Below are 15845 nucleotides of genomic sequence, written 5' to 3'. Positions count from 1 at the left end.
CCCCCCACACACCCTTCAGCATTAACTCTGCACTGCAGCACCACTCTGAACTCTGCACACCCGAAAACACAAACCTGGAATATCAGCCTTTTGATATTATCATCTTTTCTCTCAGAGAATATTAGTACGCTTCAGTGACTAAGTCACTTTAAAGTATTAAACTCCTAGGAGTTAGTTTAACAGTTTAACAGTTTTACTAACTCGGACAACTGTAAAGGCCATGAGCCGCGACACACGGGGGAAATGTCTGCTACAACACAAAAACACAATGGTCCCTATCTCCAAGTACCATTTAACATAGCATTTCAAAGAGCTTCTTAAAATTAAAGATATGGTAAAAAAAGAAAATCAATTACATGTGAAGATCTTATCAATGTTAAGTGTTGTAAAAAATTGCATTGCGTTTCAAGGGGCATAGAGTTAACAGTAGAAAATAAAGTAAATAACAAAACAGTCTGTCTGGTCCAGAAGCATTTTCAGAATACTCTGAGGACCTTTTGGAGGGAGCGGTACGACCTAAAGTGGAAGTTAGAGCGGTGTGACGAAGAAGTCTGCAGGTTTCTGGTAGCTGTGTGCTGGCTGGCTGTGTGTCTGCATCTGCTGCTGCTGCTGCTGCTGGATGATCTGCCGGACCTCCTCCTCCAGCTCTGGCGGGATGATGAGCTGGTCGTCGGGGTCCGGCTGTGCGGGAGCGTTGAAGTAGCCCCCCTGCTTCCTAACGGGGGCGTCGGCCGCCTCCTCGATGAGGTCCTGGTTCCTCCCTTGACAAGCCACGGAGCCGTTAGCACGAGCCCTGCGGCCCAGGGTCCCCGACTGAGCCTCCCCGCTGAGGCAGGGCGAGGAAGGAGGGACGGGGGAGGGGGACGGCAAGGAGAAGGGAAGAGGCGAAGGTGAAGCCACAACAGGAGGGATTTTTGTGCTTGGTGTAGTGTGCGTTTGGGGGGCTGTGCAGCCATGGCGGTGGACGTCAGCCTCCACCTCGACGCGGCTGCCGTTGGAGAAGACCCCGGCGATGGGCTCCTCGTCCTCGCTGTCCACCCCGTGGTCCGACAGAGCTCCGGAGAACTGCCTGTGGAAGCTGCCTCCTCCACAGGGCGGCCTGCGAACGCCGGCCCGCCCCGGCAGGTTCAGGTGGGAGGGGAGGGGCTCTGCTTGGGGCGGGGGCTCCTCCGAGGACGCGGTGGACCCCACCTCGCTGCTCATCTCCGACGTGCTGAACTCGCTGCTCAGCTCGCTCACTGTCCCAGAGGAGGCGGGGGGCAGCGGTATGCCATCACTGCCCACTGAGTAGGGGTGAGTGCTGGTGTGCACCCCCGGGCCCGGGCTGGGTGGAGGGGGCTCGGGCTCGCAGAAACAGCAGCAGTCCTCCGTGATGCTGAGCTGCACCACCACAGCGCTGAGGCTGTCGGAGCAGCCGTAGCTCTGAGCCAGGGTCACCAGCTTCTTAGCAGCAGCCAGAGCGTCCGGGACATTCCGGACCGCCTCCACCGCCTCGCTGGGAGACAACATGTCCCATAATCCCCGGCTGCCCAGTAGGAAGAACTCGTCCTGCGGGGTGAGGGTAACCGTGGAGACGTGCGGTCTGGGTGTTACGGAGGGGCACAGGAAGGAGTAACCCATGATCCTGGTGGAGTCAGTCACACCACTCACTTTGTTGTCCTGCAGGAAGGGGGGAAAGGGCTGTTAGGTAAATCAATGACGGCATTGCAACTGTAATGTGTACGATGTTATCACTTTATTAATACGAAAATGAACCAATCATCAATATTTTATGAAACTGCTCAATCTGCAAATGAGTGTGTCTTTACCTCGGTGATGATGGCGTTATGCTGCCGGACCCTCAGGTACTCGGGCTCCTCTTTGACAGTGTGTGTGGTGGAGAGTTGCATAGCTTTACCGTCGCGGCACAGAACCGCCTGGCACCGGCCCACGTTGGCGGCCTTCAGGGTGAAGCAGCCCCCGCGCTCGCCCGGAGCCACCGGGTCATGTTTGATGTGACACAGAGCGGCCGAGCCCCCCATCCTCTGACCCGCTGTGCCCAGTTTCCTGCAGCAGAGCAACGCAGAAACTCTTAGTGAGGAGTGTGTATGATCTTTGTTACGGCTAACAACTGAGGAAGAGTTCACGTTTCTACTCCTGTGTGCTGCTCGGGGAATATTTCAGCATCAGAATCAGGTTTATTGCAAAGTATTTTTACACTTAAAAGGGATTTGCAGTGGCAAAACAGGATGCAACAGAAAGAGGAATTACGTTTTATAATAGGGGCGAATATAGAACTATTTGTTTATTTATTAAATTAATAAACAGGGACATTCCGTATTAATAAACAATTCTGTAATCGGTAAGAAGCTATTTGACATCTGCCGTCTCAGGTCAGATGTTGCAGAGTAAAAAGAATATTTGAAAGAAATGTAATAAAATCATAAAAAAAGCTTAACAGGGCTCACAATACAGGAATTGCGGATAAAAACAAATAAAACATATGTATTACAATAATTCACAAAAACTATTATAAAAGAAAACATGTTTACAAGAAACGTATATATACGAACAAGTAAGCACATTTGAGAAATGATAGTAGTTATAAGCTGTGTACCTTTGCATGGTGAGGAAAGTGTTGGTCATGTAGTCTTCCTGCCTCTGGCCCCTGTGCAGCTCCTCTGCCAGCACGTCTCCCATGGTGCACTGCAGCAGGTAAGGCACCTCCACGTTCTTGTCCCCGTCGAACACTCCGTACAGAGCCTCACGGATCCCACAGAAGCTGTCCAGGGCCAGAGCTGCCACACACAGCCTGAGAACAACAAGAGGGTTATGTACACAATCCTGCCACAATATATGACTGAATATAAACAACCCTGCTTTCCTTTCATTCTGCCTGCTTGGTTTCAGTCTTAATAACATATCTGGATTCAGCACACTATAGGCGTGAAAGATACGACTGTAGCACTGCAGTGACTTTCATACCTAAAAAGTAAAATATGGTTCATTACTTACATCTGAATTTAATTGTATCTCCTTTTGAGCTTTAGGGATTTGGATCTCTTGTCTATGTTCTGCTCTTCAAACTTCATATTCTCCAGGGACAAGCATGATGTCCAAGGTTAAAGACTAAAAATAATCGTATTGACGGTTTAATCCGTCAGATCTGCTGACCCAAAGTGTCTAAAGCTTTGCTGTCCAGGCTAAAAAAAAACATCAAACTGTTTAGCTGCAGCCCCATACAGCCGAGTAAGAGCTTTTCAACTATTTTGGAAATGCTTATTTTCTTACATTTTCATTATAATTTAGTCTTATGCAGTTTTTTATGCCTTCACAGGACTTTTATTTGATTTATTTCATTACTATTGTTTTTCAGAGAAGTGTGTGTGTATATCTAAATAAACGTGAAGTGCACATGGAGAGAAACAAAAATAGAAGGGGGGGGACTGACTTGTTTTTGACTCCAGAGGCCTCTGTGTAGCCGTGGCTCCAGACTGCAGGGGCCCCGTGGCTCTCGCTCACACACGGAGCTGAAGGGGATGGATCCACCCTGAAACATTTGATATTACTGCAGAGAGGAGAAAGAAAAGGGAAAGAGGCTCAGCCAGTTGCTTCTTCACGATTCAGTACATTTACTGTATTTGTTTTCATTATCATCACTACTGCAGGATCTAGCAGGCTCGTACTTGAGGAGCTCCAGGCTCTTGTGGTCCAGGTTGAGGCGAGGGTTGCCTGTGAGGTCCAGATCCTGAAGCTTCTGAGGAAGCGTCTCCGGCAGAGTCACCTCCGTCAGCTCGTTGCAGCTCAGGTCGACACACTGACGGATCAAAACAGAGAGAGAGACAGGGTCAGATCACAGGAGAGAGTATCTGTGGGTACCTTGCTTTTCAGTGTCATTTCTATTCATTGGATTGATTTACATCTGTTCAGTATCAGCAAAAGCAGGTTGCATCGTAGTTTGGGTTAAAAATGAAGGAAGAGATTAGGAGATTACGAAAGAGATTACAGGTTTTTTGATGTGCCCCAACCCCAATAAAGATAGAACGGGACAGAGGAAGACTTTTTTTTGGTCAACAGATTACAATGACTTTTCCAGTAGTTCCACAAGGTCCCCAACTAGGACCACAGTTCATTCTAATCTGATGGGGTGTATGTGAGAGATGTTGTTCTAGAAAGTAAAACACATTATGTAGTAGGGCTGGGTGATATATCTCAATATGTTAAGGCTTTAACGCTTTACACAATATGTATCTTAATAGTTGTTTTTTTAAAACAGCCCTGGCCCCTTGTGTTGATAGGCAGGCGAGTGTGCATAATGTAAACTTGATTTTTTTGTTTCTTTGTTGCGTGAGAGGAGAGAAATGCCTAAGCAAGCCTCATGCCGGCAGCTTTAAAAATTACAAGATCAGTTGTACTGTATTTTTGCTAGCAGTCATTTTATTCATGCTACGCAGATCTAGCCGCGATACATTCGATATATCGTCCACATATCGCCCACTCCCCTGTATGAACAGTATGTTTACATTCTTAAGCTCCAGAGGAACATCACAGATAAACGAGAGCAAAGAAACAGAGCCTATAACACCTTCATATATCACACTAACCTTGATCTCAGGCAGCTGGAGAACCTCGGGGAATGCGTTGATGCAGTTTGAGTGGGCGGAGAGTGTGTGCATACGCTGACAGCTGAGGATGGTGGTGGGAACAGCCCTCAGTCTGTTTCCACTCAGGTCCAGCTCCTCCAGCTGCTCCAAACGTGCCAGTTTACTGCAGGAGGAGGAGGAGGTACAGTTGTATCAGAGCACTACACACCACAAGTCATCTCTCATGTGACATAAACCTCATTCTGAAGCAAAGCTGTGATTATAACGTGATGTGAGATTCCTCTAGGATTAGGACAGCTCAGAAGCAAAGGAATGTGAGTTCACGTAAGCTTGTGTGTGTGTGTGTGTGTGTGTGTGTGTGTGTGTCGACAACCCTGCAATTAGGTGCATGTGATTGGTTAATGTTCTCGCAACCTGCTTCTTAGAGTGACAGTGTGTGCATGCGTTTCTTTTTTTATTTGCCCTTCAATGCAGCAAAACTAAAGGTAAAAAATGAAGTTATCATACATTAATGTTCCTCTTCTACAAGATCAGTTTATGTGCAGTTATTACCTGGCAGTAAACGTCTGCAGCTGGTTGTAGGCCAGGTGGAGCACCCTGAGGTGGCCGTGTCCAGTCAGCAGGGGGACACACTTGTCCGTCAGGCAGTTATTGGTCACATAGAGTTCCTCCAGGCTGCTGGAGTTGTCCTCTGATAGGCTGGCTGCAGGGAGGTTCTCCAATTTATTGGCTGACACGTTTAGGTACCGCAAGCTGTGAAGACATCCCAAAAGAGAATACAAACTTAATAATAATAATGAAAACACAAAAGAAAACTGACAGAAATAAATAGAGAAATGTTGAATACACAAAGATGAAAATAGACACGGAAACAAATAAAGCTAGAAAAGAAGAGGATGGATGTTGTGTGCACCTCTGTGCTTTGATGAACAGGTTGTGTGGGAGCTCCGTCAGATGGTTGTGTTGAAGGTCCAGGACCTCAAGCTGCGATCTCTCCAGTCTCTCAGCCAGCCGACACACCTGGTTCCAGCCTGCCAGCAGCTTCCTCAGGCTCCCACTGGACAGCAGCCTACACCACACACACGGGGGTAAAAAGTAAAGGATACATTTTTAAATGCTGACATTGAGTTGGAACATTTCTCAAAGCCACTTTCAGTATGTGTGAGCAACCCAGAAAAAAGCTACCAGGATCTGATTGTGTTTGAAGCCAACAGTAATTGTTGCCAAAGGCTGTAAACAGACAAGAAAAGAAACACTGCACTGGTGTAGGCGTTTTGCTACAGGTATCGATAACGGCCCGTCCACACACAGGCATGAAACAAATCTTTCAAAGCTTCGCCCATTCACTTGAATGGGGTGACGTAGAAGATTTTTAATCTTCGCCGAACTGCATTGTGGGGAGCGGAGCATGGCTTTCCAAGCATCGTGAGCATCAAAAGTTGAGCAATGTTCAACTTTTGATGCTCCCAATGCTTTCGAAGCTGGCATCAGCCAATCAAATCCCGTTTATGCAAATCCCGCCAGTACAAGCGCTAGCCAATCAAACCACGTGCAAGCTGGGAGAGCCAGACCGCAGTTCATTTCCTCATATTCCAAACGAGAAATTACGGTAGCAAATCACCCGGTTCTTTACGACCAGAACTATTTANTTACCTCCCCTGAGCTCCATAAAGAAACCGTGCTGTACCACTGGCACTAGTTTACCTCCCCTGAGCTCCTTAAAGAAACCGTGCTGTACGCGCAGCGTCGAAAAAAGGCGCGGCTTATAGTCCGAAAATTACGGTAAGTGGTTATTTTCTACTTTGAGTAAGGTATAGGAACACTTCTTCCACCATTGACCACAATTATGACTTATTTACATTCTATTTTTTTTTTACATTTCCTATATATTTTCCAAAATAGACGAGTCCTGTTGCACAAACAAAAGAAACTACAACCATAGAAATAGGGTGGGGGAAGGATTACAGAATTAAATTATTCAATGCATGGGTTTCTATTTCTATTATTAAATAGTTTACTCCAAAACATAAATGTACTCTTATTAAATTAGTATTATTTATTTTTATCATCTTTTATATACATTTGAAAAACTCACTATAAAAATGCTCCCAAATATTGGCGGTTGTAAAAGGGACATGTCTGAAAACGCTGGTGTATACAATGACTAAGCACTTGACCCTGGATAGTCTTTATTGCAAGGACAGCAGCAGCATGACTCTGCATTTTGATCACCAGCAGAAAAAAAACTCTGCACTGTCAGGACAGAAGTCTGGTACACAGCCAGTCGTTCACTTAATACAGAGAGGGATTTCATCTGCACTGATGGCAGCGTCTCCTACCCAGCGGTAGTAGAGGTCACGGAAGATACTCTTAGCCCCCGGGAAAATACCTGGCAAATGATCATGGTCATTATCAGCGCGGTTATAGTTAAGAGCTGCAGCCCAGAGGTCGTGGTGTTTCTTACTTGTGCATGGTTCCTGCTTCCACGGGCAGAGACGAGAGACGGTTTCCAGACAAGTTCAGCTCTGTGAGCGAGGTGATGTCACACAGGGACAGGGGAAAGTCTGACAGAGCGTTATTTGACAGACTGAGGCTCCTCAGTTTACAAAACCTAGAGAGGGTGAAGGAGAAAGAAGGAGAGCAGGAAGTGGGTGGGGACAGGAAGAAAAGGGCAGACAAAGAGGGACACACATATTAATCTCTTAGTGCTATAAGACTTGAATTGAATTGAGGGTCTAAAAAAAACAAACATTGTGAGATCTTACATAACACCCTTCCTCGAGGAAAATTGCAACAGGAAGCATGGATACAGCACTTGCAGTACACGTACTATTTAAAGCTAAGTGTTTACACGACTGAAATATGTCACCGTAACAATGCAGCATGAGGATCAGGTAGATGTGTTTGTGTGTGTTTAACCTAATCCAGTTCCGAGAGGGGTCGGGGTGAAAGGCTAAGCCGGACCTACATCCTTCCGAGGGAAAGTCATACACACGCCACAGGAAGAACACATTCCTTAAAAAACCACCGCCTGGGAAGCGAGTGTTTACCGCAGAACAATGGCAGTGTATATACAGTATAGGTGTTCATTGTAATCAATGTAATGCAAATCTAATCTGGCAAAAAAGGAGCACAAATCAAAAGTGACAGGGTATGTAGGGTAAGTATTGGATAAGAAGCCTGACTTTTTAATGGAGAAACAAAACTTAAATGTATGTGAAAACACACAGGATTTACAGTCCTGTAATAAACTCATTGACTGTATTAGGCTGACACAATGAAACTGACATAGCTTTCCAGTGATTTAGCTAGAAAGCTGTTAAATCAGGGTAATGCCACAATCAGGATTTAGGAAGCTCTGCCATATGCTTTTTAAGTCAAAACACAACACCACTCGTCTCTTGCTGCCATAGAGGAGGATAAATGTGCAGAGAAACACAGACTTCCTCTTTAAATGACAATTCTGTTTTTCTTGTCGACAAATACAATGAATAGACCAGAACCAACAATAAACTGATCCTACAAACACGTACAAATCCTGCATAATCTGGCCAACTGCCACAAATACTCACAGCCAAATGTGTATTAATGCACATGCATGGTAAACAAAGCAATTATGAATGACCAGTGTTTAAAGATTATTGAAGACTATTTATCTTCAGTGGAAAACAATGGCACTATGGATCGAGTGCTTTAGACAAGTAGATAAGTCAATATATATTCTTGAAAAATAACAGAGCACAATATTGAATGTTTACTTGAGTATGTTTGATAGGGCACCTTTTTCGCTGCACTTAACTTAAGTCTTTCCTGTAGTGTGTTATATTTAGGCTTTTGTGCATGTAAATTGTCTGCAAAGGCTAAAATCCAAAATGTTCCCCAAGTGGGGGTTCTATTTGTTTACTTTCCTAAAACAATGACATTCATGCGTAACTTTCACGCTTCTATTGGCTAGCGCACCAACACATCGTATGTGATAGATATGTCCCGCCCCTTAGCCTAAGCGGTTGACAAATCACAACGAAGCTGGCCAGCTAACCAATCAGAGCATTGGTTTCAGACAGAGGGTGAAAAGAGGTGCTGCAGCACAGGCAGTATGAGAAAAATAAAGAGCTTTTGGAACATTAAAGGCACAAAATACAATTATGAAACTTGAACATTTGCATGATAGGGCCCCTTTAACACTGGCACTAGTTTACCTCCCCTGAGCTCCTTAAAGAAACCGTGCTGTACCACTGGCACTAGTTTACCTCCCCTGAGCTCCTTAAAGAAACCGTGCTGTACCACTGGCACTAGTTTACCTCCCCTGAGCTCCTTAAAGAAACCGTGCTGTACCACTGGCACTAGTTTACCTCCCCTGAGCTCCTTAAAGAAACCGTGCTGTACCACTGGTCTAAATCGCAGAAAGGAATGCCGTCTCTTTATGCTTGATAAACATCTTTATAGAGAAAGATATGACAAAGTACCTTTCCTCCGATGAGGGGGAGGATGTGCATCTTGCCGGTGTGGGCATGTTTGACAGATGAGACGATGAGGCAGGTTCCACTCAGTGTGACCTGGCGCCTGGACCAGCGGTTCACCGGCAGCGCCAGCTTCCCTTTGCGCACGTTAAACACCCCCGAAAGCTGCACACGCTCAGAGCCGCCCACGCTGCGAGGCTTGCCTGGATGGAAAGAGAGAACATCGTTTATATGCGACTGAATTAGGTTACTGATGACCGTGAGTGCATTGATCAGTAAAAATACTGATTATTTTTTTTGATAATGGCCTTTTTGCACAAAAAAACATGTTATTTTTAACTGAATGGCATTTTGTGGATATACTCTCTAACACTGTTTTTTTTTTTAAGGGTGAGAGCTGTGTGGTTATATAAGTGATTTGTCTCCAATAGCCTGTGGGCAGTCACTCAGCCGTGATTTGTTGGGTTAACCCCTTGCTGACACACAAAGCAACCGCAGTTCAGTTACAGTAGCGGGGGAAAGCAGATGATTGGCCAGAAGCAGGTGTGGGGTTCCCCTTCTTTACTGCCGTTTTAATAGAGTTAACCAACTGTAACTATGTTTTCTGGGCCGTTGACAGACCTGAATAGGCTTGTTATGTGATGCTTTTAACACCACCACCTTGATCCTAACTGTTGCCTCCCCGAGTGAGGGAGACAAAATGTCACTCAGCTTTCACTGGGAGTAACCAACCCAAACTTAAAACTTATTTTGTTCCAAATAAGAGTTGTTTGTTTAGTTCTCCTTCTTCCTACATCATGATACACTACCCTACCTTCAAGGTTTGGTGGAGACCTAAACCCCGCCTATCATTATTTTATTTCTTTATTAATAAAAAATAATGTTATTATTCAAATTGCAGAATTGTGTAAAAAACATTACACACATCCAAAAAGTCAGAAAAAGAGGACAACTTCCAAGCTACATTTTTCAAAATCATATTTATAACAACTACACCTGTACAGCACTTATACAATTAAGTAATGATTAATTGTTATTATTAAATAATCTGCTGATTATAACCTTCATTATTTATCATTAATCTGTCATTACAAAATGCTAGAAAATTGCGAAATACACCTTTTATTCCAATCATTTCATGAGTTACATGCCAATGTTATGTGATCAACAGTGCTAAAAACGAAATATATAAAATGTACTACTTTAACTAACATTTGAGCAAATGTACATTTTGCATAAAACATTACTGAAAAGGAATTTATCGTTTCAACTTCATTTGTCTTTCAAATATTCGACTGACATCCATATTTTCAGAGTCTGTTGTAGTTATTACCCTCAGCTCGAACATGATCAACATGATGTCGCTAAATATAAAGAAAGCTACTAAAGGAGGAAAAAACATGACAATAAACTAAGATCTGGTGGTTACAAACAAAATTGAGTATCATGACATTGGATGCATATTTAGACAAAGACTTCGTGTGTATTTTCACCCATTTTTAACAACAGTCAGTCAGTGATAATATGATCGGATAAATGTGACGTTAACTCAGGGATAGAGGAGATCAGCGGGAATTCACACCCCGTTTTAATCTAAACAATAATGCGGAATGTGTATTGTGCGGGTCCACCCTTCCCTGGGCGGTGCAGGCCAGACATAGTGTGTAAATATACACACACACATGCCCTTTCCTTCCGTCTATTCCTCTGACTGGGGAACATCCTGACTCTCATCAAGCCGCCAATAGCCATTTCCTGTTTGCGCTACAACTTTTGGTGCATCTTGTCCATAAGGGCAACGACCATTCCCGTTCATGTTTCTTATTCACGACGGCTAAAAGAGTGTATTTTATATTCAAGCTTAATGTAAAGCAGCAACTCACTTCTTAAACCACAGACTGCTGGTGTTGTGCTGTTCACACCACAAAGAAAAAGTAAGAAGCCTGCATGTATTTTGTGAGTTTTGAGCACAAGCTTGTTGGTTGCTGGGTTTTCACCTTGGGAGAAACGCAGTGACCTTCTGGGTACTGCAGATCTGCGCTGAAGAGGAGCCTGCTGCTGCCACGGTCTCAGAGAGATCCGAAACACTGAGGAGGTGAAATCCGAGTTCCACTAAGGTCACTTTTTTCTTACTGTCAGCACAGTCTGTGTGTGTGGTAGTGTGTGTGTGAGATAGAGAAAGAGAAAGAGAATACGTGGTAGTGTACATTCAGAGGGATAGTGCTGAGTCAATCTCCTAAAGTTCCGCACATCAATATTAACAAACAAATCAAACTTTACACAGGACAGGACATTGTGTAGCAAAAGTATTTTCCTGTGTATTGCCCTTTTTAAAAAAAAATTATCATAACTAGGGCTGGGCTACGTGAGGAAAATCCTCAAAATATCACCAAAACACCAAATACCACAATATGACAATATTGTAGGGTTGGCCATAGATGCGGAATATTTACACAATGACAATTCTGATAAATAATCCTTAGTAATGTAGATTTCATGAGCAGGCACAGGAAATAATAGAACTGCTAGAAAAGAGAGGTACAACATGACGTCACTTGACTGTAAAGCAGCCTTTGAAACCAGGAAATTACATTTATGTGATATACCCAAAATATAACATGTTGTCTACTCTCAAATCACAATGTCGATATTATATCAATATACATTTTTCCAATTTAACTTCAAATTCCTCCTTTCAACACCATTATGAAAGTCACTTCCTATCGTACCACCATCTCTATAAGGAAATTGTCCCTGTCACGCCAGAAACACGTCCACTTCCCTGTCATGCCACCCTTCACTGCTTGTTTGACGGCTGTGTGTTCGTCTGCAATGGCTGGAAGGGACCCTGCTTTCAGCGGCCTCACTCTACGTCATGCTTTGTTCCTCTGTCATGTTACTCTCACTGTGGGAGTCAAGGGACGGGGGGGTGTAGGAGAAGGCAGGGGAATTTGCTCAGCCCCCCGTGTAAAAATACAGGATAAAGAGAAAGCTTGTTGTGTACTGTGTCTTGAGTATACCTCATGGTATGTGTTGTAAAAGTATCTCATGTGTGTTGCTTGTGTTAAAAATAAATGTAACAAAGGAACAAGTGTTCTTGAATACTCTTGACAGAGCCTTTAAACCGGATTTAGACTGCAAGTTCAAAACAATATATACATTTTGGTAAACAAATATTTGCAGGCTTTTCCTCCGACATCACACCGCGCCTCTTTATCCCCACCGTTTTAACCAATGGTGTAGGAACAAGGTCAAAAAGAAAAATCCAGTTGTGCTAATCCCATAAGAGATCATGGCTGTTTTTCCATCCTCTTACCCGGCTTGTCAGCAAAACAGGATCTTTACCAAAAACAACAACATCAACAGAAGAAGAGAAACAGTAAGCAGAATGCCTCATGATCGCAGGGCCCAAAGAGCACACCTGCTACCTCCAGATGTGTCTCCCAGAGGGGGTGGGTGGGTTTACAGCCAAAACACTGCGTATTGTCCCGCCCCGGACAATTGAATACACTTTTTTAACAGTCCGACTGACCAAACACAATGACAGCGCTCACGGTACACTGAGAATGGACGGACAATGAATGAGCCGCGACAAGCCGAGCACAACTAAAGTAGCATGGGGCAACAAGCAGCTAGTGGCTCAGTGATGCAGTGTCATTGGAAAAGAAAGCTTACAAATAAAGTCCAGGCTGTGTAATCAACATACATTCATAACGCATAGAGCTGGGATATATTGATATCAAGATAATGTTTATCTTGATATCAAGGGTTAGAGTTGGATTCAAATATTATCCTTTGTAATTTTTTTGTCTTTTTACAATTAGGAAATGACATATCCAAATCCTGATGCCCATTTATAAAAACATTTCAGTCAAGTGTAAAAATGTTTGCGAAATCACAGATTTTAGACCCTGCAATTTTGGCAAAATGTCAATATTGAGGTATGAAACATATTGATATTTGATTTTCTCAATATCAAAGAGGCCCTAGGTACATGCCCTGCAGATCTGTCTTTAGGTGTAATCCAATAGTGTAACATGTTTTGTATTTTTACTTAGACACAGTACTCACCAAAATAGAAGCGAATCAGGCAGCCAATTTCAGGATTCATGCTCTCCCCTTGCACCCTCCATGCCTCTTCAAACCCCAGATTAGTGAGGTACTCATTTAATATCTGAAGTGGCTTCTCATCGTCCCCCAGCCTCCGCACAGCTCCACCGTGCAGCTGGGCGAAGAGAGCCGGGGTCGGGGTAGTATTGATGGTCTCTGGCCATACTCTGCACCCCCCAGGGACCTCCGGGTCAGGCTGGGCAGATGCTTGGCTGGACAGGGGCCGAGTCTGAGAGCTGCTGGGACATTTAGAGGGAGCTTTGATTAATTTGGCGGTATCTACATTATCACCACCTCCAGATGGGGGCTCATCTACTGTGGTTGGGTTGGAAGTACTGCAGGGGTATGTGGTAGGCAGGTCCTCTTGCTGGTCTGCAGCAGAGTTACCAGCTGAATGTGTTGGAGAGGAGGTGAGGTCTACTTCATCTGAGGAGCTCTCAAACGGGTCAGGTCCCTCTGTGGCACTGTCTCCTGTGGGGCTCAACACCGAGGAGTCTGTGCCCAAACCCAGCCCATCACTGAGCGAGTCCCGGTGCTCTGTGCTCCTGGGTCCACCTGGGCTGAAGTCCTCACAGGTGCTGCTCTCCATATCGGATCCAGAGTAGACTCCATAACAGTCTCCCACACTCTGGCTCAAATCTATACCAATGTCATTCATATAGACCTCAGAGGAAGAGTTACTGGCGGTGTTATCATCCAACAAGTTAGAGGAAAGTTTAGCATCAGGATAATAATGTTGTTTGTGTTCATTCTCCCCTGCGTTGAGGTTTTTGACATCGTGTGCATCTGTGTGTCCATTACTAGCTTTGCAATAATCATTTAAGTCAACTAAAGCAGCAGTTTTAAAGTTAATTCTCAACACAGCCCCAGCTTTGCTTCCCTCCAGCTTACTGGCTAATTCTGCAGCAGTAGTGTCCACAGTGCAGAGCACCGGCCGCGGGTAGGAGGGCGTGAGCCAGTCGTGGACGTGAATGCAACCTCTCCGGAGGTCCGACCTCACCCATGTCTTATCCGAGGCCTGGAGCTGCTTTGACTGTTTCTGCCGAAGAAAAGTCTTTCTATCTAGGCTTAGTGTGCTCAGGGGCGAGACTGAGGGAGCGGGACTCACCGCCTCCGCTGAGGACCCCCCGGGAGAGGTGCTGGTCGGCGGAGCCCCCAGCGACAGATTCCTCTTGTGTCTCTGCCGCCTCCTGCCCAGCAAAGAGTTAACAGAAGTGGTGCTGTTGGCTGATGTCAGGCTGTAAATGTTGGCTGTTTTCACGATGGGGATGTTCATATTTTTGGCTGCACCGCCGATAGCGTTGGCAACTTGGTTTTGATAGATCCCATTCCTTATCGCAATCTGGAGAAGGGAGGTGGCTGCCAGCCCCTTCCCGAAGAGTTTCGCTTCTGCGCCCCCACCGTCACTATCCTCCCCGATTGAGGGTCTCTTTCCCGGTGTTAATCCACTTGGCTTCACGGAATTACTGTCACCGCTAGAGTCGGATACCCCCTGTGGTGTTGACGGAGATGAAAGCGTCCCACACTCGTTTTCCTTCACACTTTCCATCCTGTTAGCTAGCAACGGCGACGCCAGTTGGTTAGCAAGAACAGCCTGCAGGTGACTGCTAGCCTCCGTTAGCTCACAGCCGTTAGCTCGCTCTAGTTATGGGCTTGTTTCTCCTGGCAAATGTGTGTACAGCTCCACGTTAGCTTAGCACGGCTAAAGTACTACGAGGTCCCGCTACATCATCCCATTTCGTAACATGCCCGTTAGCTCTCCTGGAGGAGCTAACAGGCTGGTCGATCTGAGAAAAACGCCTTTTCTAGTTTGTCGCCATGGAAGCTCGGCGAGTAAGCGCGACTGCAGCGAACTGTACAGAGTAGACATATGAGGTGACGGTCAACAGTACACGGTGGACAGGGCGGGGTCTCATTGGATATGAATTATGACACCTTCAAGTGCCTTGGAATGCTCGGAATTTGTAAATTTAGGGACTGCCCTACCCCTTTTCAACGTGGTTTGGTGAAAAAACTGTGAAAGGGCAGTTTTTCAGTTATTTGAGCTGGAGCAATCTTTGAATAACAACTTCTGATTTTTTTCTCCATTCATCAAAAGTTTGTTTGATTTATAAAAACTACGGACAAAATAGTGAGAAAAATAAAACCTTCTCATTGCTTTGTTTTGTCTAACCACTTACTTCAGTATTATTTGAAGGAATCACTATGTTTAAACTAAGCCTTATTATGTTTATTTAAGGAAATGCATTAAAAAGGCTATTACATATGAAATAAATAATCAATCATCAAAATGATCAATTTGTAATTTATGTAATTCGACTTTACATTTTCAAAGCTCTTCATACATTTTGAATGCATTGCAAACATATTGATTTCGTGAGTGAATAGTAACTAATGCTATCAAATAAATGAAGGAATGTGAACAGCAAGATATGACATACTGTATATACAATATCTACTTTTGATATTCCAATAAATATAACTAAAAGAAAACGCCACAGGATCCTCGTAAATTACGAAGTACGAGCTTTAACGAGCCAGTGAAGGCAACACAAAGTACTGCATGGTTTAAGGAAACAGGGGATATCTGCAACTCGTCTTCTGGCGCCACCTAGTGGGATATATGCCCAATCACCTTGTCGACCTGTAATAGTATCATTATCTTGTTATTTAGTCATCAGATCCTTTTCTT

At 44.5% G+C, this 15845-nt stretch overlaps 1 protein-coding gene across 1 annotated transcript; it reads right to left on the bottom strand.

Moving 5' to 3' along the window:
- Window positions 1-8: 8 nt before the first annotated feature.
- On the bottom strand, window positions 9-15053 carry LOC104966896 (PH domain leucine-rich repeat-containing protein phosphatase 1-like). The gene is made up of 12 exons (XM_010796233.1): window positions 13115-15053; window positions 9050-9246; window positions 7349-7356; window positions 7048-7194; window positions 5497-5652; window positions 5136-5336; window positions 4584-4746; window positions 3666-3796; window positions 3431-3547; window positions 2597-2791; window positions 1809-2046; window positions 9-1659 (listed from the first exon to the last, which is right to left on the bottom strand). The coding sequence occupies exons 1-12, from the start codon at window positions 14700-14702 to the stop codon at window positions 529-531; spliced, it is 4272 nt and encodes a 1423-aa protein (XP_010794535.1). The 5' UTR covers window positions 14703-15053; the 3' UTR covers window positions 9-528.
- Window positions 15054-15845: the final 792 nt, after the last annotated feature.

Source organism: Notothenia coriiceps, unplaced genomic scaffold, assembly GCF_000735185.1.
Source record: "Notothenia coriiceps isolate Sejong01 unplaced genomic scaffold, NC01 NC01_scaffold00002270, whole genome shotgun sequence".
In the NCBI taxonomy this organism is placed as follows: domain Eukaryota; kingdom Metazoa; phylum Chordata; class Actinopteri; order Perciformes; family Nototheniidae; genus Notothenia; species Notothenia coriiceps.
The sequence above is the reverse complement of the archived record's forward strand: the minus strand, read 5'-3'. Positions and strand labels throughout refer to the sequence as shown.